Genomic DNA, 27,075 nt, shown 5'->3' with positions numbered 1-27,075 from the left:
TTATCTACCCTCAAAATCTCCCCCAGTAGTCTTTCCCTTTCCTTGGCCTCTATTTTCCCCTTGTGGAGATGGAGATCAGCTCTCCTCTGACCACCGCCTTTAGTGCTGCCCCACCCTGTTCCTCAGCGCACTGATTCCCCACCCTGTTCCTCAGCAACTTATTCCCCATCCTGTTCTCAGCACACTGATTCCTCACCGTGTTCCTCAGCACACTGATCCCTCAGCACACTGATTCCTCACCCTGTTCCTGGCACACTCGGACCTCCCCGTCGTCACTGGCCTCCAGGTACCTTTCGATACATCCCCGCACCCTTCCGCAGACTCCCTCATCCACCAGTAATCCCACATCCAGTCGCCAGAGTGAACGCTGCTCCCTCTCCTCTCCTAGTTCCAGGTCCACCCAATGTGGGGCATGATCTGAAACAGCTATGGCTGAGTACTCAGTTCCTTCCACCCTCGAGATCAGTGACCTTCCCAAAACAAAGAAATCTATCCGGGAGTACACCTTGTGAACATGGGAGAAGAAGAACTCCCTGGCCTTCGGTCTAACAAATCGCCACGGATCCACTCCCCCCATTTGGTCCATAAACCCCCTAAGCACCTTGGCCGCTGCCGGCCTTCTTCCGGTCCTAGATCTAGATCTATCTAACCCTGGGTCCAACACGATGTCCGGGATACGTCCCAGCATCTGCTTCATAAATCCCACATCATCCCAATTCGGGGCATATACGTTAACCAACACGACCTCCATTCCCTCCAGTCTGCCACTCACCATCACATATCTGCCTCCGCTGTCTGCTACAATATTCCTAGCTTCGAATGACACCCGTTTCCCCACCAATATGGCCACCCCTCTGTTCTTTGCATCCAGCCCTGAGTGGAACACCTGTCCCACCCATCCTTTCCTTAACCTAACTTGGTCCGCCACCTTCAGGTGCGTCTCCTGAAGCATGGCCACGTCTGCCCTCAGTCCTTTCAAGTGCGCGAACACTTGGGCCCTTTTAATCGGTCCATTTAGGCCTCTCACGTTCCACGTGATCAGCCGAACTGGGGGGCTGCCTGCCCCCCTCCCCTGTCGACTAGCCATCACCCTCTCTAGGCCAGTCCCCACGTCCTGGTTCCGCGCACCCACCCGTTCCCCATGTGGCGCATTCCCGCCCCGACCACCTTTTCTTTTACCAGTTCCTCTTTGATCTCTGCAGCAGCAACCCAGTTATCCCCCCCCCCCCGCTAGATCCCCATCTAGCATGATTACTCCCCCATATTGCTTCCGAAAGTCAGCTGACTTCAACTGACCCCGGCTTCTCCCGCTCTCTCCTCGACACCCCCCCCCCCCCCCCCCCCCCCCCCCCCCGTGTGGGGAACTCCCATCTACCTTGCGCCTATCTTCCCGCCATCATCTTTCTGGCGCGGGAACAAGAACAATAAGCCCCGTATTCTCTAGAGCCGCCCCGCCCCTCGTGGCGCAGCTCCCTCTGCCGCCCCACTCCCATTCCCCATCCCCCGCCTATGTCTCTTCTTCCCCCCCTCCCCAATTTACATCTCTATATACATCAGCATTGTCGTTTCCCCTCCAACATCAGTCCCTCAGTTCTGATCCAGTTTCTCGTTTTTAATGAAGGTCCATGCTTCTTCCACCGTTTCGAAGTAGTGATGCCTCTCTGGTGCGTGACCAGGCTGCAACATCCCGAACTTCACCTTCTTCTTGTGTAGCACCTCCTTGGCTCGATTAAAACTCGCCCTCCTTCTCGCCACCTCCGCACTCCAATCCTGGTATACCCGTACCACCGCATTCTCCCATCTGCTACTTCGTACCTTTTTGGCCCATCTCAGAACCACCTCTCTGTCACTGAAGCGATGAAATCGCACAATATTCGCCCTAGGTGGTTCTCCCGCCTTTGGTCTCCTCGCAGGGACCCGATGGGCCCCTTCCACTTCCAAGGGGCCTCAGCTCCCATTAGCGAGCGTAGCATCGTGCTCACGTAAGCCCCGCCGTCCGCTCCTTCACTCCCTCGGGGAGACTCAGGATCCGAAAGTTCTTTCTCCGTGATCTGTTTTCTAGGACTTCAATCCTTTCAATGCACTTTTTATGGAGCGCCTCGTGCGTCTGCACTTTGACCGCCAGACCCAGGATCTCGTCCTCGTTGTCCGTCACCTTCTGCTCCACCTCGCGGAGCTCCATCTCCTGGGTCTTTTGTGTCTCCTTAAGCCCCTCAATTGCTTGTAGCATCGGGGCCAGCACCTCCTTCTTAAGCAGCTCCACACACCGTCTCAAAAATTCGTCTTGGTCCGGCCCCCATGTCGCCTGGGCTCCCTCCGCCGCCATCTTGCTCCTTTTTCCTTCTGCCCTTGTCCTCGAGGATTCTTCGCGATCTGGCCGCCGCCGCCGATATTTTTCTTTTTCGTCGGGGGGGGGGGGGGGGGGGGGGGGGGGGAACGGGACTCCCTGTTGTCTCACCCCACACCGGCTTCCGTCCCGAAAAAATTCCCCGTTGGGGGCTCTTAAAAGAGCCCGAAGGTCCGTTCGAGCTGGAGCCGCCGAAACGTGCGGCTTAGCTGGTCATCGCCGCAACCGGAAGCCCGAAGGACCACCATTTTGACCAAATGCACCCTACCCGCCAACGAGAGCGGGAGCATGTCCCATCTTTTAAAATCCTCCTCCATTTGCTCCACCACCCTCGTCAAATTCAGTTTATGTAGGGAACTTCTGGCTATCTGGATCCCCAGATACCGAAAACTCCTCTCCGCCCTCCTCAGCGGTAGGGTCCCCTATCCCTCTTTCTTGGTCCCCTGCCTGTAATACAAAAGCTCACTCTTCTCTACATTAAGCTTGTAGCCCGAGAACTCTCCAAACTGCTTCAGGGTCTGCATGACCTCCACCATCCCCTCCATTGGGTCCGCCATGTATAGCAGCAGGTCATCCGCATATAGCGATACCCGATGCTCCTCTCCCCAGCGGACTATCCCCCTCCATTTCTGAGACTCCCTAAGTGATATGGCCAAGGGTTCGATCGCCAATGCAAACAACAGGGGGGGCAGGTGTCTCGTCCCTCGGTACAGCCGAAAGTACTCCGACCTCCGCCGGTTCGTCACTACGCTCGCCACCGGGGCGCTGTAAAGGAGCTTAACCCATCTAATAAACCCTCCCCCGAACCCAAACCTGCGCAATACCTCCCAGAGGTACTCCCACTCTACTCGGTCAAAGGCTTTTTCCGCGTCCATAGCTGCCACTATCTCCGCCTCTCCCTCCTCCGATGTCATCGTTATCACTGCCTGCCCTTTACGAATCCCGTTTGGTCCTCGTGAATCACCCCTGGGACACAGTCCTCAATCCTAGTGGCCAGTACCTTCGCCAATAGCTTAGCATCCACATTGAGGAGCGAAATCGGCCTGTACGATCCACATTGCAGTGGATCCTTGTCTCGCTTTAGAATCAAGGAGATTGTCGCCTCCGACATTGTCTGGGGCAGGGTTCCCTCCTCTCTTGCCTCGTTGAAGGTCCTCACTAGTAGCGGGGCCAGCAGGTCCGCATATTTTCTGTAGAATTCCACCGGGAACCCGTCCGGCCCCCGGGGCCTTCCCCGCCTGCATGCTCCCCAAACCCTTACTCAACTCCTCCAACCCAATTGGTGCCCCCAAACCAACCGCCTCCTGCTCCTCCACCCTAGGGAACCCCAGCTGGTCCAGGAATCGCCTCATCCCCCCTCTCCCCCCCTGGGGGCTGGGATCTGTACGCTCTTCATAGAAGTCCTTGAATACCTTATTTATTTTCGTTGCACTTCGAACCGTGGCTCCCCTTCCATCTTTGATTCCCCCTATTTCCCTCGCTGCCGCCCTCTTACGGAGCTGGTGCGCCAGCATCCGACTAGCCTTTTCCCCGTACTCGTAAGTCGCCCCTTGCGCCTTCCTCCACTGTGCCTCCGCCTTGCCCGTGGTCAGCAGGTCAAACTCCGCCTGGAGCCGTCGCCTTTCCCCAAGTAATCTTTCCTCCGGGGCATCTGCGTATCTCCTGTCCACTCGCAAAATCTCCCCCTTTCCATTCCCTCTATCTTCTCCCTATGAGCCCTGATGGAGATCAGTTCTCCCCTAATCACCGCCTTCAACGCCTCCCATACCACCCCACCCGCACCTCACCGTTGTCGTTGGCCTCCAAGTACCTTTCAATACACCCCCTCACCTTCCCACACACCACCTCATCGGCCCAGTAGTCCCACATCCACCCGCCACAGCGGGCGTTGGTCCCTCTCCTCTCCCAGCTCCAGTTCCACCCAGTGCGGGGCATGGTCCGAAACGGCTATGGCCGAATACTCCGTCCCCCCCACTCTCGGGGTGAGCGCCCTGCCCAGAACAAAGAAATCTATCCGGGAGTATGCCTTATGCACGTGGGAGAAAAAAGAAAATTCCCTGGCCTGCGGTCTTGCAAACCTCCATGGGTCCACTCCCCCCATCTGATCCATAAACCCCCTAAGTACCTTGGCCGCCGCCGGCCTCCTTCCCGTCCTTGATCTGGAGCGGTCCAGTGCTGGGTCCAGCACCGAATTGAAGTCCCCTCCCATTATCAGTTCTCCTACCTCCAGGTCCGGAATGCGCCCCAACATGCGCTTCATAAATCCAGCATCATCCCAGTTTGGGGCGTATACATTTACCAACACCACCCACGTCCCTTGCAACCTACCACTCACCATCGCATATCTCCCTCCATTATCCGCTACGATAGTCTTGGCCTCAAATGACACATGCTTTCCCACCAGAATTGCCACCCCTCTATTTTTTGCGTCCAATCCCGAGTGAAATACCTGTCCTACCCATCCCTTTCTTAACCTGACCTGGTCCGCCACCTTCAGGTGTGTCTCTTGGAGCATAGCCACGTCTGCCTTCAGTCCCTTCAAGTGCGCGAACACTCGAGCCCGCTTCACCGGCCCATTCAGGCCCCTCACGTTCCACGTTATCAGCCGGATTGGAGGGACTCTCACTCCCCCCCCGCCGACTAGCCATCTCCTTTTCTGGGCCAGTCCCTTGTCCGCGTCTCCCTCACTCTCCAGTCCCCTAGACGGGGGCCCCCGTCCCAGCCACCTCTTCTGTGTCCCGTTCTCTTTCGGCCAGTGCAGCAGCAACCCTCCCCCTCCCTTCCCTCCTCTCCCCCCCCCTTCCCCCCCGCCTAGCTTTTTTGCTCCCACATATCCCTCCCGTAAGTCAGCTGACACCTGCTGACCCCGGCTTCCCCCGCCATCCCTTTAACTCCCCCGTGTGGGAATCTCCCAATCAATGTACATTCCTTTGTTCCCCTTCCCGCCTTTTTTGCCGCACGCGGGAAAGACAACCCCGCGCTTTCCTTGGCCTGCCCTGCCCCCCATGGCGCAGCTCCTGTCGTGGCCTTGTCCCTCTCCCCCAGCCCATATAGCATTTCCTGCACGTGGTTGACCCCCTATGTTACAACAACATCATACTTCAACCCTCAAAAACCCCCCTCCCACACAAACCCTCAATTAGAGTCCAATTTTTCAGCTAGTATAAAGGTCCACGCCTCTTTGGGCGTTTCGAAGTAGTGGTGTTGGCCATTATGTGTAACCCACAGCCGCGCTGGCTGCAACATTCCAAATTTCACTCCTTTCCAATGGAGCACCGCTTTGGCCCGGTTGAAACCCGCTCTCCGCCTAGCGACCTCCGCGCTCCAGTCCGGGTATATTCTGATCTCCGCATTGTCCCACTTGCTGCTCCGATCCTTCTTGGCCCATTTCAGGACCCTCTCTCTGTCCGTAAACCGGTGAAATCTCACCACCATCGCCCTTGGCGGCTCTTTTGCATTGGGCTTCCTCGCTAGCACTCGGTGCGCCCCATCCAGCTCCAGCAATCCCGGGGGGGGGGGGGGCCTCCGCACCCATCAGCGTCCCGATCATTGTGCCCGCATATGCCGCGGCATCGGCCCCCTCCATTCCTTCTGGGAGACGCAGGATCCTCAAGTCGTTTCTCCTTGATCTGTTCTCCAGGTCTTCGAGTCTTCCCGCCCACGTCTTGTGCAGCGCCTTGTGCCGCTCCACTCTCTCCGCCAGGCCCATGAGCTCGTCGTCGTTCACACTCACTTTTTCCTGGATCTCCTGGATCTTCACCTCTTGGGCTTTCTGGGTTGCTCCAAGTCTTTCCACCATTGCCAGTATAGGCGCCACCATCTCCTTACGCAGCTCCTCGAAGCAGCACTTGATGAACTCTTTCATCTCCTCTCTGTCCGTGGGCACCGCCATTTTGTTTTTTCCTTCTTTTTCTTCTCCCGCTGCTCCAGGGCCGCTTTTTTCGCCGTTTCGCTGCGGGTCCGATCCATGCAGGTCTGTAGGGGACTTTCTCCTTCCCTTCCCCACGGGGGTTTTTTTTTTTTCAAGTGCCGTTGGGGCTCCGTTAGCGGGTCCAAAAGTCCGTTTTCGCGGGAGCTGCTGAATCGCGCGGCTTAGCTCCGCATCGCCGCAACCCGGCGACAGCTATTCACTTTAACCCTCGTCGCCAGTTTTGTAAGGGCCATGAAGAATCCAGCACGAGTTTTAAGGATATATATATATATATAACAGCAGCAGCAACTTCCCTTGCTGCACACTCCTTCCTGCTGCTTCCAAACTGGCCAGCTTTATTTATACATGGAGTTTACTAATGGTTTCTCCGCCCCCCCCCTCATTGGGGAAGCTCATACTCCCCACAGGATTGTGGGATTGTCATTAGTCCCCAGCCAATGGTAAGCAGGCAGGTTATAACAATGTTCTATGTAAGGCCAAACGGTACAAACACTAAATTTTGTGTTGGAGAAACAGGATATCCTCCCCTCAGTACCAATGTACGGGGAGGGGGGGCGTGGGGCGTGGATACTCTGATTATTAAAACAGTTCACAATATGTTTCTACAAAAAACAAATGGTACAAGCACAAACCTTTGCGCTGGAGAGACCAGATACCCTCGCCTCTGTACCAACAGAAGGGCAAGGAAGGGGGGTGGTGGGGAGAGAGGGGAAAGGAGGGTGGTGGGGTGGAAGGGAGTCGGAGTGTTGATGAGGGGGGGGGGGGCAATAGGGCACTGCCTGAACTCTCTCCGGAGGCAGAAATGCTAAATTGCCCCTTAATTGGAAAAAAAGAATTTGGTATTCTAAATTTATAACAAAAAACGGTAATGACTGTCTCAGATTTGATCCTACACAACCTAACTTTCTGCAGTTAAGACAATGGCTGCCAAAAGGTGAAGGATGGAAGCCAAGGAAAAAAATTCAGATACAAATCTACAGTTCTAATAGGAACTGTAGGACATTGCAGAAAGCAAGTTTAAATTGTTGGAGGATGAGTATCCTCCAATATTCTAAGAGTCCAAACTATATAATCAGTGGGGGAATAAAGTGGATCACAGTGGTTCAAGGTGGGCCAGGCAGACCAGGCGCACCACATGGGAAGGCAGCGAGCTGCGTGTCTACCAGGTCCTGGGTGCAGAGCTGGCCAAAAGAAGGGCGAGCTTCAATAAGGTGAAGTCGACCCTCTTTAAGAAGGGGTGAAGTTTGGTATGTTGTGCCCAGCGCATCTTTGGGTCACGTACGAGGACCAGGAACTTACTTTGGATCGCCAGAGGAGGTGATGAACTTTATCAGGGACAAGGGACTGGCAGGAGATGGAGGACATTGAAATTTGGAGCGAGTGTCGTAATTTTTGAAACTCTTGTTAAACTTCTTTTCTTCTGGTTTGTATGAACCACTTTTGTACTATGTTTGGGCCGTAGAGCTCAGTTTTGCTTTGTAGGTTTGCTGTGTTTTCAGTGGGGGATGGTTGGTTGAATTTTTCTTAGTTGTGTTTGTTGGGGACTGTATTGTTTGTATGTGTAAGTTGCTTGAGCAGAGAGGAGGGGAATCAGTGGGGGGATAGGATGCTTGGCGCCATGGGCAGGGGCTACCAGGCTAGCTGGGCAAGCTAGACCACAGAAACGCAGTTGGGGGGTAAGCAGGTGATAAGTTTGTTGATGGGGGTTGGGATTGTTATTTTGTTATGGGTGGGTGGGGAGAGGGAGAGGGGGTAGAAGTCTGCTGACAGGGGAGGGATTGACGAATGGTGATAGGGTGAGAGTTGATGTCGTTGGCACCTGAGGGCGTGCCTGAAGAGATGCGGGACGCGGGCTGGAGACTGGCCTAGGATGGGTTATGGTTGATAGGCAGGAATGGGGTGGGGGGGGGGGGGGGTGGGGGCCCTGTGCCCCCCGACCAGGCTGGGCTGAATGGGCCGGTCAAGAGGGCCCGCATGTTCACACATCTGAAAGGCGTATATGGCAATGCTACAGGAGACAGACCTGAGGGTGGTTGATCAGATGAGGCTGAGGAAGGGGATGGGTTGGGCAGGTATTCCATTCGGGGCTAGACTCTAAAACAAGAGGGGTAGTGATTATGATAAACAAGCGGGTGTCATTTGAAGTGGGAAGCATAGTGGCGGATTCGGGCTGTAGGTATATTATGGTGAGTGGGAAGCTGGAGGGGATGCCGGTGGTATTAGTGAACCTTTATGCACCGAACTGGGACGATGTGGAGTTCATGAGGCAGCTTTGGGGAAGTTCCCCGATCTGGACTCACATCGGCTGATTATTGGGGGTGGGGGGGTGGGGGGCGGCGCTCGCGGCGGGTGAGACTTCAACACTGTTCTGGATCCAAGGCTGGATCAGTCGAGCTCAAGGACAGGGAGGGTGTCAGCAGCTGCAAAGGAACTAAAGGGCTATATGGAGCAGATGGGAGGGGTGGATTCGTGGAGGTTTGGGCGATCAAGATCGAAGGCGTTTTTTTTTCCCTCCCATGTACACAAAGTGTACTCCCGGATCGTTTGTTTTGTTTTAGACAGGGTTCTGTTGGCGGGGGTGGTAGATGGCGAGTACTCGGCAATTGTAGTGTCGCCAGCGCCCGCACTGGAGATTAGATGTAGGACTGTTAGCGGAGGGGGAGGTGTGTGCGGATGAGAGAGGCTATTCGGAATTTTGTGGAGAAAATTACACAGGGGAGATCTCGGCAGCAATGGTATGGTTGAAGGCAGTAGTTAGGGGAGGAGTTTATTTTGATACGGGCGCATAGGGAGAAGGTGGAGCAGGCAGAGATGAACAGGCTGGTTAGAGAGATTCTCCAGGTGGATAGGAGGCACTCCGAAGCCCCGGAGGCAGGGCTGTTGAAGATGCGGCAGAAGCTGCAGATGGGAGTTTTAGTTGCTATCTACAGGGAAGGCGGTGGGGCAATTGAGAAAAGAGAGAGGAGCGGTGTATGAATATGGGGAGAAGGCCAGTAGGATGTTAGCACACCAGCTCAGGAAATGGGAGGCGGCTAGGGATATTGGGAGAGTGAGATAGAGAGGGGAACATGATCTTGGACCCAGTGGGGTGAACGGAGCGTTCAGGGAATTTTACTGTAGGTTGTACGAGTCGGAACCCCCAGCTTGAGATGAGGCTGATTTTGGAAGGATGGAGTTTCCGAGGGTGGAAGGGTCTAGAAGCCCCAATTGGGCTTGTTGAAGTGGTGGACGGGCTGGAGGCAATGCAGTCGGGCAAAGCCCCGGGGCCCAGTAGAGTTTTATAAAAAGCTTTCAGGAGTGCTGGGGCCCCTGCTGATGAGGGTGTTTAATGAGGCTAGGGAGTGAGGGGTTATTCCCCCAACAACTTCACAGGCTTCGATTTCCCTGATGCTGAAGTGGGAGAAGGACCCAGGACACCTTGGGTCAAAAGGGTAGCACGGTAGCATAGTGGATAGCACAGTTGCTTCACAGCTCCAGGGTCCCAGGTTCGATTCTCAGCTTGGGTCACTATCTGTACGGAGTCTGCACGTTCTCACCATGTGTGTGCGTGGGTTTCCTCAGAGTCCTCCGGTTTCCTCCCACAGTCCAAAGACGTGCAGGTTAGGTGGATTGGCCATGATAAATTACCCTTAGTGTCCAAAAAATATTAGGTGAGGTTACGGGGATAGGGCGGAGGTATGGGCTCAGGAAGGGTGCTCTTTCCAAGGGCCGTTACAGACTCAATGGGCCGAATGGCCTCCCTCTGCACTGTAAATTCTATGATACAGATCAATCGCCCTTCTGAACATGGACGCCAAATTACTGGTCAAGATCTTGGCCTCGAGAATAGAAGATTGTGTGCCGGGGTGATAGAAGAGAACCAGACGGGGTTTGTAAAAGGGAGGCAGTTAATGGCCAACATCAGAAGGCTCTTAAATGTGATCATGATACCCCCAGAGGGTAGGAAAGTGGAGGTGGTGGTCGCCATGAATGCAGAGAAGGCCTTTGACCAGGTGGAGTGGGAATATCTATGGGAGGTCTTGGGCCAGTTCGCATTTGGGCAGGGTTTGGTGGGCCGGGTCCGATTGCTGTACTGGGCACTGATGGCGTGCGGACAAAACAAGTGAATTCAGACTATTTTAGGCTGCATTGGGGGACGAGGCAGGGATGTCCACTCTCCCCACTGTTGTTTGTCTTGGCCAGAGAGCCACTGGCGATGGCGCTGAGCGTCAAGGACTGGCGGGGGATAGTGCGGTGGGAGGTGGAGCACAGGGTCTCGTTATACGCAGACGATCTACTCCTGTATATTTCTGACCCGCTTTTTTTTTGGGGGGGGGGGATTGGTGAGATTATGAGGATCCTCGGGGAGTTTGGCAGGTTCTTGGGATATAAATTGAATATTGGCAAGAGTAAGGTCTTTGCGATCCAGACGAGGAGGCAGGAGAGGAGGTTGGGGGGGATGTTGTTAAAGGTGGTGGGAGGGAGTTTTCGATACTTGGGAATCCAGGTGGCGCAGGGGTGGGAGCAGCTACATAAGTTAAATTTGGCTCGGTTAGTGGAGCAGGTGAAGGAGGACTCTCGAAGGTGGGATATGCTCCCGTTTGTCACTGGCAGGGAGAATACAAACTGTAAAGATGACTGTTCTCCTGAGACTTGTGTTCATATTCCAGTGTCTCCCTATTTTTATTCCAAAAACCTTTTTTAAGAAGGTCAATTTGTGTGGGTGGGCAAAACCCCGTGAGTAAAGAAGGTGCTGTTGGAACGGGGCCGAGGTGGGGCTGGCCCTACCGAATTTTAGAAATTATTGTTGGGCGGCAAATATAGCTATGGTCAGGAAGAGGGTAGTGGGGTGTGGGAGCAGGTGGAGGCGGCATTAAGCAAGGGCACTTGTGCTTGGGGCCCTGTTAACGTTCTCGCCAGCTCGGTACGCCACAAGTCCGGTGATGGTGGCGGCTTTTGAGGGTGTGGGGACAGTGACTGAAGCACATGGGAGTGGGGGGAGCGTCGGTGTGGGCTCCAATTTATGGTAACCACTGATTTGTGCCGGGGAGGCTAGGTGGGGCGGTTTCGGAGGTGACAGCGAGTAGGGATCGAGCGTTCAGGGGATCTGTTCATTGATGGCAGCTTTCCGTGCTTAGAGGACGAGATTGACCAGCCCGGGGGGAAATGGATTCCGCTATCTGCAGGTGCATTTAGGAATTGTGAGGGTGTACTAGTGCAAGTGTGTCTTGCAATGTAATAGTTTGCACAGAATGTGAATATTTTTGATTTAATCTAATTTGAAATTTTGGATGTACATGTAAACTCCCATTTTTATTTAGAGATAAGGAAATCTGTTAATTTTGCTGTCTGTGTGTTCAACTGTATGCTGGTAGCGCGCATCAACACCCCCTGCGCCCTGATAAATAAGCAGAGAACTTCCACCCAGTGGGCACCGTAGGGAGCGGGGTGTTTGATGACACTTTTAATCACATTTTGATTTAATGTTTTAATTTTCCTTTGACATTTGTTTTTGTCTGATGCAGTATCCCTTTAAAGGGCTACTCCCTTAATTTGTTTTTCAGTTTGTTTAATTTAGTTTCATTTATTTAACCCCAAAAAGTATAAATAAGCACTCACTAAAGCTGTGGTTGTTGAGGGTTTCAGTCATAGACATTGTCACAAAAGGAGGAGATTCAGGTCACTGAGTCTATGCTAGCTCTACAGGAAGCAATTGAATCATCTCCATTCTTCTGCTCTATCGCTGCAGCTCTGCGGGTTTCAAAAGTGTTTTCTGCATGGGTTTCACCCCCACAATACAAAGATCCAGCAGAGGGCAGTAGAGCGGAGCTGCTGATTGGCTGTTGCGGGGAGAATTTGCATCAGTGCATTGCGGTCACCGTATCTTGAAGGTGGTTTGTGGAGGAGCTGTTGTCAAGTGACAGTTAAACCTGAAACACTTCTTCCGTGTTTCCCTCCCTACATCTTCCTCTAACCAAAAAAAAAGACAATCACTGTAAGGATCCCAGCCGAGTAAAGATCAAGAGGGAGACTCGAGGGCAGGTAGAAGTAGAAAGAAGTTGCACCGTGACATCACAGCCTGCAGGTAAGTGATTGGCTGGTAAGTAGTTTTTCTTTTCCCTGCGGTTTTATCGTGCGGGGCGCAGTGCTTGCTGAGTGAGTGCTTGCTGAGAAGGGGAGTAAATTTTTTAAAAAACTTACTGTTGGGAGTTTCCAGCTGAATCCGGTCGGAGTGAGGACAGAGTGACTGCTGGGTAAGCAGTAAAGATTTAAATTGTTTGCGCGGGCCCATAACAGCTGATTGCTGTTCTCGTGTGGGACGTAATGGTTGCTGGTTAAGTGTTTTATTTTTACCTGTATTTAAGTTGGGCAGTTTCTAAACCCTAGACACTACACTTGTAGTGTCCCCCACCCTTCTACCTCCTTTAACCTAAGGGGTAGAGTGAATAACAGATAAGCTCTTTCTTTCTTTTTTTATCTCGAGGGGATGGCAGGGAAGGCAATGCAATGTTCCCCTGCAGAATGTTTGAGGTGAGGGACGCCGTCAGTGTCCTTGCTGATTTCACCTGTGGGAAGTGCACCCATCTCCAGCTCCTCAGAAACCGCGTTAGGGAACTGGAGCTGGATGAACTTCGGATCATTCGGGAGGTAGAGATGGTCACAGATAGTAGCTTCAGGGATGTAGTTACTCCGAAGAATCAAGTTAGATGGGTGACGGTGAGAGGGGCTGGGAGGAAGCAGTCAGTGCAGGGATCCTCTGTGGTCGTTCCCCACAGGGAGAGAGTGCAGATAAACACGTGGCTGCAGGGATGGTGCAGGAGGGAGGGTTTCAGGTACATGGATAATTGGAGCATATTCTGGGGATCATCCGGAGGCAGAGGGGGTGATAGAGAAGAGTTACAGGGAGGTAACAACACCCAAGGTACAGGACAGGAATAGCTGGGTTACAGTCAGGGGAAGAAAAAAAAAAACCAGGCACACAGTGCAGGGATCCCTCGTGGCCGTTCCCCTTCAAAACAAGTATACCGTTTTGGATGCTGTTGGGGGGGGATGACCTACCGGGAGAAGGCCCTAGCGGCCAGGTCTCTGGCACTGAGTCTGGCTCTGGGGCTCAGAAGGGAAGGGGGGAGAATAGAACAGCAATAGTTGTAGGAGATTCAATGGTTAGGGGAATAGATAGGAGATTCTATGGTCGCGAGCGAGACTCCCGGAAGGTATGTTGCCTCCTGTGTGCCAGGGCCAGGGATGTCTCGGATTGTGTCTTCAGATCCTTAAGGGGGAGGGGGAGCAGCCAGAAGTTGTGGTGCACATTGGTACCAATGACATAGGTAGGAAAAGGGGTGTGGAGGTAATAAATGAGTTTAGGGAGTTAGGCTGGAAGTTAAAAGCCAGGACAGACAGAGTTGTCATCTCTGGTTTGTTGCCGGTGCCACGTGATAGTGAGGCTAGGAATAGAGAGAGAGTGCAGCTGAACACGTGGCTGCAGGAATGGTGTAGGAGGGAGGGCTTCAGGTATTTGGATAATTGGAGCACATTCTGGGGAAGGTGGGGCCTGTACAAGCAGGACGGGTTGCATCTGAACCAGAGGGGCACCAATATCCTGGGAGGGAGTTTTTCTAGTACTCTTCGGGAGGGTTTAAACTAATTTGGCAGGGGACTGGGAACCGGATTTGTAGTCCAGCAACTAAGGTAGCCGATATTCAGGACGCCAAAGCGTGTAATGAGGCAGTGGGGAAGGGAACACTGACAAAGGAGAGTACTTGCAGGCACGGAGATGGGTTGAAGTGTGTATACTTCAACTCAAGAAGTATCAGGAATAAGGTGGGTGAACTTAAGGCATGGATTGGTACTTGGGACTACGATGTGGTGGCCATCACGGAAACTTGGATAGAAGAGGGGCAGAAATGGTTGTTGGAGGTCCCTGGTTATAGATGTTTCAATAAGATTAGGGAGGGTGGTAAAAGAGGTGGGGGGGGGGGGTGGCATTGTTAATTAGAGATAGTATAACAGCTGCAGAAAGGCAGTTCGAGGAGTATCAGCCTACTGAGGTAGTATGGGTTGAAGTCAGAAATAGGAAAGGAGCAGTCACCTTGTTAGGAGTTTTCTATAGGCCCCCTAATAGTAGCAGAGATGTGGAAGAACAGATTGGGGAACAGATTGGAAAACAGATTTTGGAAAGGTGCAGAAGTCACAGGGTAGTAGTCATGGGTGACTTTAACTTCCCAAACATTGAGTGGAAACTCTTGAGATCAAATAGTTTGGATGGGGTGGTGTTTGTGCAATGTGTCCAGGAAGCTTTTCTAACACAGTATGTAGATTGTCCGACCAGAGGGGCAATATTGGATTTAGTACTTGGTAATGAACCAGGGCAAGTGATAGATTTGTTAGTGGGGGAGCATTTTGAAGATAGTGACCACAATTCTGTGAATTTCACTTTAGTAATGGAGAGGGATAGGTGCGTGCAACAGGGCAAGGTTTACCATTGGGGGAAGGGTAAATACGATGTTGTCAGACAAGAATTGAAGTGCATAAGTTGGGAACATAGGCTGTCAGGGAAGGACACAAGTGAAATGTGGAACTTGTTCAAGGAACAGGTACTACGTGTCCTTGATATGTATGTCCCTGTCAGGCAGGGAAGAGATGGTCGAGTGAGGGAACCATGGTTGACAAGAGAGGTTGAATGTCTTGTTAAGAGGAAAAAGGAGACTTATGTAAGGCTGAGGAAACAAGGTTCAGACAGGGCGTTGGAGGGATACAAGATAGCCAGGAGGGAACTGAAGAAAGGGATTAGGAGAGCTAAGAGAGGGCATGAACAATCTTTGGTGGGTAGGATCAAGGAAAACCCCAAGGCCTTTTACACATATGTGAGAAATATGAGAATGACTAGAGCGAGGGTAGGTCCGATCAAGGACAGTAGCGGGAGATTGTGTATTGAGTCTGAAGAGATAGGAGAGGTCTTGACCGAGTACTTTTCTTCTGTATTTACAAATGAGAGGGGCCATATTGTTGGAGAGGACAGTGTGAAACAGACTGGTAAGCTCGAGGAAATACTTGTGAGGAAGGAAGATGTGTTGGGCATTTTGATAAACTTGAGGATAGACAAGTCCCCCGGGCCTGACGGGATATATCCAAGGATTCTATGGGAAGCAAGAGATGAAATTGCAGAGCCGTTGGCAATGATCTTTTCGTCCTCACTGTCAACAGGGGTGGTACCAGGGGATTGGAGAGTGGCGAATATCGTGCCCCTGTTCAAAAAAGGGAATAGGGATAACCCTGGGAATTACAGGCCAGTTAGTCTTACTTCGGTGGTAGGCAAAGTCATGGAAAGGGTACTGAAGGTTAGGATTTCTGAGCATCCGGAAAGACACTGCTTGATTAGGGATAGTCAGCACGGATTTGTGAGGGGTAGGTCTTGCCTTACAAGTCTTATTGAATTCTTTGAGGTGACCAAGCATTGGTCAGTGGATGGTAGTGTACATGGATTTTAGTAAGGCATTTGATAAGGTTCCCCATGGTAGGCTTATGCAGAAAGTAAGGAGGCATGGGATAGTGGGAATTTGGCCAGTTGGATAACGAACTGGCTAACCGATAGAAGTCAGAGAGTGGTGGTGGATGGCAAATATTCAGCCTGGATCCCAGTTACCAGTGGCATACCGCAGGGATCAGTTCTGGGTCCTCTGCTGTTTGTGATTTTCATTAATGACTTGGATGAGGGAGTTGAAGGGTGGGTCAGTAAATTTGCAGACAATACGAAGATTGGTGGAGTTGTGGATAGTGAGGAGGGCTGTTGTCGGCTGCAAAGAGACATAGATAGGATGCAGAGCTGGGCTGAGAAGTGGCAGATGGAGTTTAACCCTGAAAAGTGTGAGGTTGTCCATTGCAGAATACAGGGTTAACGGTAGAGTTCTTGGCAATGTGGAGGAGCAGAGAGATCTTGGGGTCTATGTTCATACATCTTTGAAAGTTGCCACATTAGAGCTGTGAAGAAGGCCTATGGTGCGCTAGCGTTCATTAACAGAGGGATTGAATTTAAGAGCCGTGAGGTGATGATGCAGCTGTACAAAACTTTGGTAAGGCCACATTTGGAGTACTGTGTACAGTTCTGGTCGCCTCATTTTAGGAAGGATGTGGAAGCTTTGGAAAAGGTGCAAAGGATGTTGCCTGGAATGGAGAGTAGGTCTTACGAGGAAAGGTTGAGGGTGCTAGGCCTTTTCTCATTAGAACGGAGAAGGATGAGGGGGCGACTTGATAGAGGTTTATAAGATGATCAGGGGAATAGATAGAGTAGGACAGTCAGAGACTTTTCCCCCGGGTGGAACAAACCATTACAAGGGGACATAAATTTAAGGTGAATGGTGGAAGATATAGGGGGGGGGATGTCAGAGGTAGGTTCTTTACCCAGAGAGTAGTGGGGGCATGGGATGCACTGCCTGTGGAAGTACTTGAGTCGGAAACATTAGGGACCTTCAAGCAGCTATTGGATAGGTACATGGATTACGGTAAAATTATATAGTGTAGATTTATTTGTTCTAAGGGCAGCACGGTAGCATTCTGGACAGCACAATTGCTTCACAGCTCCAGGGTCCCAGGTTCGATTCCGGCTTGAGCCACTGTCTGTGCGGAGTCTGCACATCCTCCCCGTGTCTGCGTGGGTTTCCTCCGGGTGCTCCGGTTTCCTCCCACAGTCCAAAGATGTGCAGGTTAGGTGGATTGGCCATGATAAATTGCCCTTAGTGTCCAAAATTGCCCTTAGTGTTGGGTGGAGGTGTTGACTTTGGGTAGGGTGCTCTTTCCAAGAGCCTAATGGCCTCCTTCTGCACTGTAAATTCAATGATAATCTATGATTAATCTCGGACAAAGGTTTGGCACAACATCGTGGGCCGAAGGGCCTGTTCTGTGCTGTATTTTTCTATGTTCTATGTTCTAAGGTGGAACCTGTACAGACAGGACGGTTTGCACCTGAACCAGAGGGGCACCAATATCCTGGGAGGGAAATTTGCTACGGCTCTTCGGGGGGGGGGGGGGGGGTTTAAACTAATTTGTCAGGGGGCTGGGAAAACGAGTTGTGTTCCAGAAGCCAGTGTCGAGAGTAGTGAGGTACTGAGGAGGGTATCAAGGTCGCAGGGGTGTACTGGCAGACAGAAAGGTGGGTTGAAGTGTGTCTACTTCAATGCAAGGAGCATCCGGAATAAGGTAGGTGAACTTGGAGCGTGGTTGGTACTTGGGACTACGATGTTGTGGCCATTACGGAGACATGGTTAGAACAGGGACAGGAATGGTTGTTGGAAGTCCCGGGGTATAGATGTTTCAGTCAGAGTAGGGAAGGTGGTAAAAGAGGTGGAGGAGTAGCATTGTTAATCAAGGATAGTTTAACGGCTGCAGAAAGGCAGTTTGAAGGGGATCTGCCATCTGTGGTAATATGGGCCGAAGTTAGAAATAGGAAAGGAGCGGTCACATTGTTAGGAGTTTTCTATAGGCCCCCCAATAGTAGCAGAGATGTGGAGGAAGAAATTGCAAAACAGATTACGGATAGGTGTGGAGGTCTCAGGGTAGTTGTCATAGGTGACTTTAACTGTCCAAATATTGATTGGAACCTCTATAGGTCGAACAGTTCGGATGGGGCAGTTTTTGTACAATGTGTGCAGGAGGGTTTCCTGACACAATACGTGGATAGGCCGACAAGAGGGGGGGCCACATTGGATTTGGTACTTGGTAATGAACCGGGCCAAGTGTTAGATTTCTTTGTGGGAGACCACTTTGGAGATCGTGACCACAATTCGGTGTCTTTCACTATTGCAATGGAGAAGGATAGGGCCATACGTCAGGGCAAGGTTTATAATTAGGGGAGGGGTAATTATGATGCGATTAGGCAAGAATTAGGGAGCATAAGATGGGAACAGAAACTGTCAGGGAAAGGCACAAATGAAAAGTGGAGCTTGTTCAAGGAACAAATACTGCATGTCCTTGATCGGCAAGTCCCTGTCAGGCAGGGAGGAAATGGCCGTGTGAGGGAACCATGGTTCACAAAAGAAGTTGAAAGTCTTGTCAAGAGGAAAAAGGAAGAGTATGTAAGGATGAGAAAACAAGGTTCAGTAGGGTCGCTTGAGGGTTACAAGGTAGCAAGTAATGAGCTGAAAAAAGGGCTCAGGAGAGCTAGGAGGGGGCATGAGAAGTCCTTGGTGGGTCGGATCAAGGAATACCCCAAGGCTTTTTACTCTTATGTGAGAAATCAAAGAATGACCAGGGTGAGGGTAGGGTCGGTCAAGGACAGTAGTGGGAACTTGTGCATGGAGTCAGAAGAAATAGGAGAGGCGTTGAATGAATACTTTTCTTCAGTGTTCACAAAGGAGAGGGGCCATGTTTTTGAGGTTGAGAGTGTGATTCGGGCGGGTAGGCTGGAGGAAGTAGATGTTCTGAGGAAGGATGTATTAGCAATTTTGAAAAACCTGAGGGTCGACAAGTCCCCCGGGCCAGATGGGATATACCCAAGGATTCTTTGGGAGGCAAGGGATGAGATTGCAGAGCCTTTGGCTTTGATCTTTGGGTCCTCGCTGTCCACGGGGATAGTGCCAGAGGACTGGAGAGTGGCGAATGTTGTTCCTCTGTTCAAGAAAGGGAATAGGAATGACCCTGGTAATTATAGGCCAGTTAGTCTTACTTTGGTGGTCGGGAAGATAATGGAAAAGGTCCTGAAGGATAGGATTTATGACCATTTGGAAAGATGCAGCTTAATCCGGGATAGTCAACACGGATTCGTGAAGGGTAAGTCTTGCCTCACAAATTTGATTGAATTCTTTAAGGAGGTAACTAAGTGTGTAGATGAAGGTAGAGCAGTTGATGTCGTATACATGGATTCTAGTAAGGCATTTGATAAGGTTCCCCATGGTCGGCTCATGAAGAAAGTAAGGAGGTGTGGGATAGAGGGAAATTTGGCCAATTGGATAAGTAACTGGCTAGACAGAGGGTGGTGGATGGAAAATTTTCAGACTGGAGACCAGTTACCAGCGGTGTACCACAGGGATCAGTGATGGGTCCTCTGCTATTTGTGATTTTTATCAATGACTTGGAGGAGGGGGCTGAAGGGTGGGTCAGTAAATTTGCTGATTAACATAGAATTTACAGTGCAGAAGGAGGCCATTCGGCCCATCGAGACTGCACCGGCTCTTGGAAAGAGCACCCTACCCAAGGGCAACACCTCCACCCGATCCCCATAACCCAGTAACCCCACTCAACAGTAAGGGCAAGTTTGGACACTAAGGACAATTTATCATGGCCAATCCACCTAACCTGCACATCTTTGGACTGTGGGAGGAAACGGAACACCCGGAGGAAACACACGCACACACGGGGAGGATGTGCAGACTCCGCACAGACAGTGACCCAAGCCGGAATCGAACCTGGGACCCTGGAGCTGTGAAGCAATTGTGCTGCCCCTGATGACACCAAGATTGGTGGAGTAGTGGGTGAGGTGGAGGGGTGTTTTAGGCTGCAAAGAGGCATAGATAGGATGCAGAGCTGGGCCGAAAAATGGCAGATGGAGTTTAATCCTGATAAGTGTGAGGTGATTCATTTTGGGCGAAAAAATTTGAATGCGGATTACTGGGTCAACGGCAGGGTTCTGAGGAATGTGGAGGAACAGAGAGATATTGGGGTTCATGTCTACAGATCTCTGAAAGTTGCCACTCAAGTGGGCAGAGCCGTGAAGAAGGCTTATAGTGTGTTAGCGTTTATTAACAGGGGGCTTGAGTTTAAGAGCTGCGGGGTTATGCTGCATGACCCCGGTGAGACCACATTTGGAGTATTGTGTGCCGTTCTGGTCACCTCATTATAGGAAAGATGTGGAAGCATTGGAAAGGGTGCAAAGGAGATTTACCAGGATGCTGCCTGGTTTGCAGGATAGGTCTTATGAGGAAAGGTTGAGGGAGCTAGGGCTTTTCTCTTTGGAGCGGAGGAGGATTAGGGTTAGGGTTTAATAGAGGTTCATAAGATAATGAGGGGGATAGATAGAGTGGACGTTCAGGAACAATTTCCCCGGGTGGATGTAGCTGTTACAAGGGGGCATAACTATAAGATTCGGATGGGAGATATAGGAGGGATATCCAAGGCAGGTTCTTTTCTCAGAGAGTGGTTAGGAATGGACGGCCTGCTGTGATAGTGGAGTCGGACACTTTAGGAACTTTCAAGCGGTTATTGGATAGGCACATGGAGCACACCAGAATGACAAGGAGTGGGATAGCTTGATCTTGGTTTCGGACAATGCTCGACACAACATCGAGGGCCAAAGGGCCTGTTCTGTGCTGTTGTGTTCTATGTTCTATGTGCGGGGTAGGTGGATTGGCCAAACTAATTTGCCCCTTAATTGGAAAAAATTAATTATGTATTCTAAATTTATTCAAAAAGAGTTTCAAACGTGTTTGTGAATAAAAGCTTTAAAAGTTTGAGCTCCATTCCTATCCTTCACTGCCTGACTTTGAGGTACAATATGGAGGCTTTTAAATATTTTATGTGTAGCTGCACACGTGGAGTAATTTAAAAGGGCAGACTTATGCACAGGCTATGCAGGAACTTTCAGGTTGCGCGCATAGTTTAGAAGAAATGTTGGGTCGGGGTATCTAACTAAATAAATTATCAATAAGCAAAAGGTTCAGTGGTTCCAATAAATATCACTTTCTAATCGCACAAATACAAATGGATGCTCGCTATGCAAGATAGTGTGATTCCCAAACATTCAAATCCACACATGATACTAGGGTCTGACCTCTTCTGATAGTTTGGCTGCTGTTCCAAGTAAGTTCCTTCCTTCACGATTCACCAATTCACTGCTATCCTCAACAGCTTCCTGCTTATTAGGCTCAACTGTAGAACAAACAACAGATCAACATCACTGATAGCCCTGATGGTGTCTAAAGTAGGATGCTTAGAACAGATCAATGTACCGTATCCCAAAGGACTGGAACCAAAGCTGGCCTCATGGCTGAGCAGCCAACCATGGTTAGTATTAATTAAAAACATTCAAAAAACAAACAACAATTTTCATGGTTCGACTCCTGGCTGGCTCGGGATGTAATTTTTGGACGGCATGGTAGCTCAGTGGTTAGCACTGTTGCTTCACAGTGCTGAGAGTTTGGCTCAAGATGGATAAATGAGAGTTTGGCTCAAGATGGATTGGAACTTTATGGGAAAACAAAATGTTAGATAAAGCTTTGTGTGCAGGAATGTCAAGACAGGCTTTTTGGTAGCAAGCTGTAATCACTTGTTCTATTGTACCAGACAAATTGTAGTAACGGCCTTGGGAATGGTTGCTAGCTTTAAAGATCATTATAATTGAGCTGAAAGCACAGACAGAATGCGAGGGGGCTGTTCTCAGAAATGAACCAGTGTCAAAATGTAGGAAACTTTTACTAGATGTATTGACTTTGGCTTACTGTTGTAACTCTCAGAGATAGTGGTTTTAGCTCCGGCCGAGAAATAAACATATGTTGAAGTAACTTAGTGTTCGATTGATCATTTCATCCGGACTGAAGAGAAACTAATTCACAGAGCCAGGGTCCCAGGTTCGATTCCGGCTTGGGTCACTGTCTGTGCGGAGTCTGCACATCCTCCCCATGTCTGCGTGGGTTTCCTCTGGGTGCTCCGGTTTCCTCCATTCCCGAAAGACGTGCTTGTTCGGTGAATTAGACATTCTGAATTCTCCCTCTGTGAACCCGAACAGGTGCCAGAATGTGGCGACTAGGGGATTTTCACAGTAACTTCATTGCAGTGTTAATGTAAGCCTACTTGTGACACTAAAGATTATTATTATTACAAACAGATCCACAAGCCACATATTTATCTTCAAAAAGCTTTTCTTTACTGGGAGGGAGCAAAGCTAGCTTTAGTAGGCCACAAATGAGTACAAACTGAGTTGGCAAAATGCAACTTTGGTTTATTTACCATATACAACTGATCCCAGCCGGGTCTGTATTGTCGGTACCATACCTGGCCGACTTTATATAGAACTCAATCATGAATGTCCTCGGGCTCCCCACCCCCTTAGTGGTGGACCTTACACTCAGCAAGACTCATCTGCTTTGTCCCAGGTGATGTCAAGCTTATTGAGTGTTGTTGGAGCTGCACTCATCCAGACAGGTGGAGAGTATTCCATCACATTCCTGACTTGCGCCTTGTCGACTCTGGACATTCCTTTGAGAGTTAGGTGAGTTACTTGCCTCAGAATACCTAGCCACTGACCTGCTCTTGCAACCAGAGTATTTATCTGGCTGGTCCAGTTCAATTTTGGGTGGTGACACCCAGGATGTTGACAGATGATAATGCCACTGAATGTCAAGAGGAGATAGTTAAGAGTCTCTCTTGCTAGAAAGTCATTTCTGGCTCGTGTGGTGCAAACGTTACTTGCACCAAACCTTATCAGCACAAATCTGAACACTGCTCAGGCTTGTTTTATTTGGACACGGACTGCTACAGTCTTTGATGAGTCACAAGTGGTGCTGAACATGGTGCAACCATCAGCAAACATCCCTACATCTGACCTTACAATGGATGAAAGGCCATTGGGAGAAGCTGTTAACTTCGGGAGGAGAGAGCATCGGACCTGCGCGGGACAGCTTTCGCTTGAGCTGTTCAAACAGCGCACTTGAATTCAAGAAAAAAAAAATCAAGTGACATCACAGGAAAGCAATAAGCTGATTGGTTGGTGAGTGGCTGATATTCGGGACCGTGTCTAAATAGCTGTAACTAAAAGAACTATTTTAAAATTAATTTATTAATTAGTTCTAGAAATGGCAGTTAGAGGGGTAAAGTGCTTCACTTGTGAGATGTGGGAGGTCTGTGAAGCTCCCAGCATTCCGGACAAGTACATCTGCAGGAAGTAAATTGAATTGCAGTTCCTCACAGACCACATGGATCGGTTGGAGCATGGTGGTGGCGGAAAGCATCATAGGCAGTAGTAGAGATGTGGTTACACGCAAGGTGCAGGAATCCCCTGTCACTGTCCCCCTCTCTAACAAGCATATTGCTTTGGATACTGTTGGAGAAGATGGCCTATTAGGGGAAAACAGCAGCAGCAGCAGCCAGAGCAGTGACACCACGGCTGGCTCTGTTGTTAAGCAGGGAGGGACAAAGCGAAGAAGAGGGGACTCCATAGTCAGAGGCACAGATAGACACTTCTGTGGGAGTGAAAGAGACTCCAGGATAGTATGTTGCCTCCCTGGTGCCAGGGCCCAGATTTGTCTGAATGGGCAGGAGGTCATGGTACATACTGGTACCAACGACATAGGCAGGAAGAGTGACAAAGTCCTGCACCAGGAGTTCAGGGAGTTAGGTAGAAAGTTAAAAACAGGACCTTGAGGTATGTAATCTCTAGATTACTCCCTGTGCTACATGCCAGTGAGGCTAAAAATAGGAAGGTAGTTCACCTGAACACGTGGGCAAACAGCTGGTGTAGGAGCGAGGGTTTCAGATATCTGGACCAAGGAGGGCGGGTTCCATCTAAACTGGAGGGGCATAAATATCCTGCCCATGAGGTTTGCTAGGGTTTAAACTTGTGTAGCAGGGTGTTGGGAACCGGAGCAATAGGTCAGTAGGTGAAATAACTGAGGGGGAACCAGAGAATAGGGCAGTAAGACACAGAGGAAAAACACGCGGGGAGAGGTGACATACAGAGATACATAGAAGATAGGAGCAGGAGGAGGCCTTTTGGCCCTTCGATCCTGCTCCGCCATTCACATGATCATGGCTGATCATCCAACTCAATAGCCTAATCCTGCTTTCACCCCACAGTCTTTGATCCCATTCTCCCCCAAGTGCTATATCCAGCCGCCTCTTGAATATATTCAAAGTTTTAGCATCAACTACTTCCTGTGGTAATGAATTCCACAGGCTCACCATTCTTTGAGTGAAGAAATGTCTCCTTATTGCTGTCCGAAATCCTCAGACTGTGATCCCCTGGTTCTGGACACACCCATCATTGGGAACATCTTCCCTGCATCTACACTGTCTAGTCCTGTTAACATTTTATAAGTCTCTATCAGTTCCCCCGACATTCTTCTGAACTCCAGCGAGAGTCATATGACAGTCCTCATATGACAGTCCCGCCATCCCTGGAATCAGTCTGGTAAACTTTTGCTGCACTCCCTCGAGAGCAAGAACATCCTTCCTCAGACAAGGAGACCAAAACTCCACACAATACTCCAGGTGTGGCCCCACCAAGGCTCTGCAGCAACACATCCCTGCTGCTATACCCAAAGCTTCTCGCAATGAAAGCTAACATACCTTTAGCCTTCTTTACTGCCTGCTGCACATAAGAACATAAGAACTAGGAGCAGGAGCTGTTTAGCACAGGGGCTGTTTAGCACAGGGCTAAATCACTGGCTTTGAAAGCAGACCAAGGCAGGCCAGCAGCACGGTTCAATTCCCGTAACAGCCTCCCCGAACAGGCGCCGGAATGTGGCGACTAGGGGCTTTTCACAGTAACTTCATTGAAGCCTACTTGTGACAATAAGCGATTTTCATTTCATTTCATTTCATGAGTAGGCCATCTGGCCCCTCAAGCCTGCTCCACCATTCAATGAGATCATGGCTGATCTTTTGTGGACTCAGTTCCACTTTCCAGCCCGAACAGCATAACCCTTAATCCCTTTATTCTTCAAAAAACTATCTATCTTTATCTTAAAAACATTTAATGAAGGAGCCTCTACTGCTTCACTGGGCAAGGAATTCCATAGATTCACAACCCTTTGGGTGAAGAGGTTCCTCCTAAACTCAGTCCTAAATCTACTTCCCCTTATTTTGAGGCTATGCCCCCTAGTTCTGCTTTCACCTGTAAGGTTTTCGGGCAATTCGGCCCTTTTTGGACTGCCCAAGAATAAAACCCAGAGACTGTAAACTGGACACTTTTCAGCCAAGGGAATGTAACCAAATTTCCCAGCAGGCTTGGTCCGCTGAGCCGAGTAGTGGCATAGGTATTTACAAACCCCCCCCCCCCCCAGGAGCTACAAGGAAGAAGGAGCCAGACAACTAGATAAGATTAAAACACAGACAAAGGGGCACGGGAATACACAAGGGGCCTGCCTGCAAGCAGGACAATGGGATGGCCATAGCCCCATGCAGATGTAAATGACTTGGCCTCCACCAGAGCAGAATCCAATCAACACCCCATCAACATAGCAGCGATCTCCGGAGCAGATGGAAGACTTTGAAAATCTTCACAAGGGAGCTCAACCTCATTATCTCAAAAAGCAGACTGGAGGCGGACCTAGGGAAGGTACTCCCATCTGGACAGGTCTGACCGGCTCAAAAGGGGCAGGACCAGCGGGAACTTTAAACATTATGGATTCAATGCAAAAGGGGCTGGCCGAACACAGGAAAAAGCCAGGTAAAACGGATATAAAAGGGGCTGTGTTTCGATTGAGGGGCTCTTGGCTTGACCTCTCCACCTTTGACTTGACTTCTCGCAGCCTGTGACCGTAAGTACCCTGCAGCAGCTTGCGAAACTCCCTTGACTTTGATAGTGGTTGAGGCTTTGGGGAAGGGGACTTGATTTGTGTTTTGTGCCATTGCTAAACTTGTGTAACAATAAGATTTTACGTTGTGTCCGTTATAGTACTTCTTGAATAGACTTAGTTTGTGTTAGAGCTTAAGATTTTATTATAATTTCTTCTGTTTGATGATTTTGACCTGGGTTTTGCAATAAACCTCGATTTGCTGATAATTGGAGTCGTTTCAATTCTTCAATCTCTCACCAGCGATCTCTGACCAAGTCATTGTTAAGATATTCCTCACCTTAATTCCGGGGTCGAGAATCTAGGGTCATCTTGAACGCTTCGAAACCGTTCACTCAGGACAGGCTGCTGGTTAGGTAATAAACAGCAGTGTCCTATTCTCTCTCTTGGGAAAGCTACTCCAGCGAAGTAGGAACTGGGTTGGTGTTGTACCACCGGCAAGAGAGAGAATCACCTGGGCATTGGTGGGGGTCTGGATATCTGTGTGATATAAGCCTCAGGCTTCCGGTTAGGGATAAACGGCAGGCTTGATTCAGTGCTCTCTCCCGTGGAGGTGTCCCAGTGCGGCATCCCCTGGCCTCTGAAGTTTCAGTGCCAGCTGGAGAGAGACACACACAGATACTCAAACCCCAGATATCGGCCCAGTAGTGGAGTAGCAGAGATGGAACCCTCTACAATGGCGACCGCGGCAGGACCCCGGTGGTTTGGAGTATGTGACTTGGCAGAGGGGGTGAGGGAACAAAGTAAAATGGAGGAGAGAATCTCCTCATATATGTGGCAAAAGGTCAACCTCACCAAACCTTGGCTCTCAGAATTAATCAATGCGGAGCGACCCGTAATGGCGGCGGCCGCATGGACAGAAAGTAAGGCGCACAAAAGGCACTTGGAGAAGGCAGTGTGGCTGGTCTGCTTGTCCCAGCAGGTAGCCAAAACAGAGCGAAGGGTGGAAGAATTAGAGCAGGAGTTGGGAGAAGTCAGGGCCAGCGCAGGGGACAGCGCTAGCGCAGCGGAACGACTGCGGGAGGAATTGGCAGAAATTAAACAGGGCAGCCTACAGGAAAGCGAGTCTAACCGGTGCGAGAAGGAATATCTCCACTGCCAGATAGTGGAGGGTAAGGCAAAGGAATGGAGGCTCCAGGAACTCTGTGCTCGGAGTACAGAGCAGTGTAGGAAGCTGGAGGGGAAGTACCGGGACATCCAGGCAGCGTACCGAGTGGCTCGCGAGGAAGTAGGGGACTGTGCTCACGGGCCGTGCCAGGCACGGATAACAGAGTTGGAGGAGACCTTGTCCAAGGTCAGGGGACAGGTACACCTGGTAG

At 50.4% G+C, this 27,075-nt stretch overlaps 1 protein-coding gene across 1 annotated transcript in view; it reads right to left on the bottom strand.

Moving 5' to 3' along the window:
* LOC140396664 (lysine-specific demethylase 7B-like) overlaps positions 1-27,075 on the bottom strand; it is a 419,959-nt gene that overhangs the window by 13,714 nt on the left and 379,170 nt on the right. Inside the window, exon 17 of the mRNA XM_072485460.1 lies at positions 21,016-21,113. Coding sequence (XP_072341561.1) covers positions 21,016-21,113 — 98 coding nt within the window. The remainder of the gene's footprint in view (positions 1-21,015; positions 21,114-27,075) is intronic.

This window comes from Scyliorhinus torazame, chromosome 19, assembly GCF_047496885.1.
Source record: "Scyliorhinus torazame isolate Kashiwa2021f chromosome 19, sScyTor2.1, whole genome shotgun sequence".
Lineage (NCBI taxonomy): Eukaryota > Metazoa > Chordata > Chondrichthyes > Carcharhiniformes > Scyliorhinidae > Scyliorhinus > Scyliorhinus torazame.
This window is presented reverse-complemented; position numbering and strand designations above follow the sequence as displayed.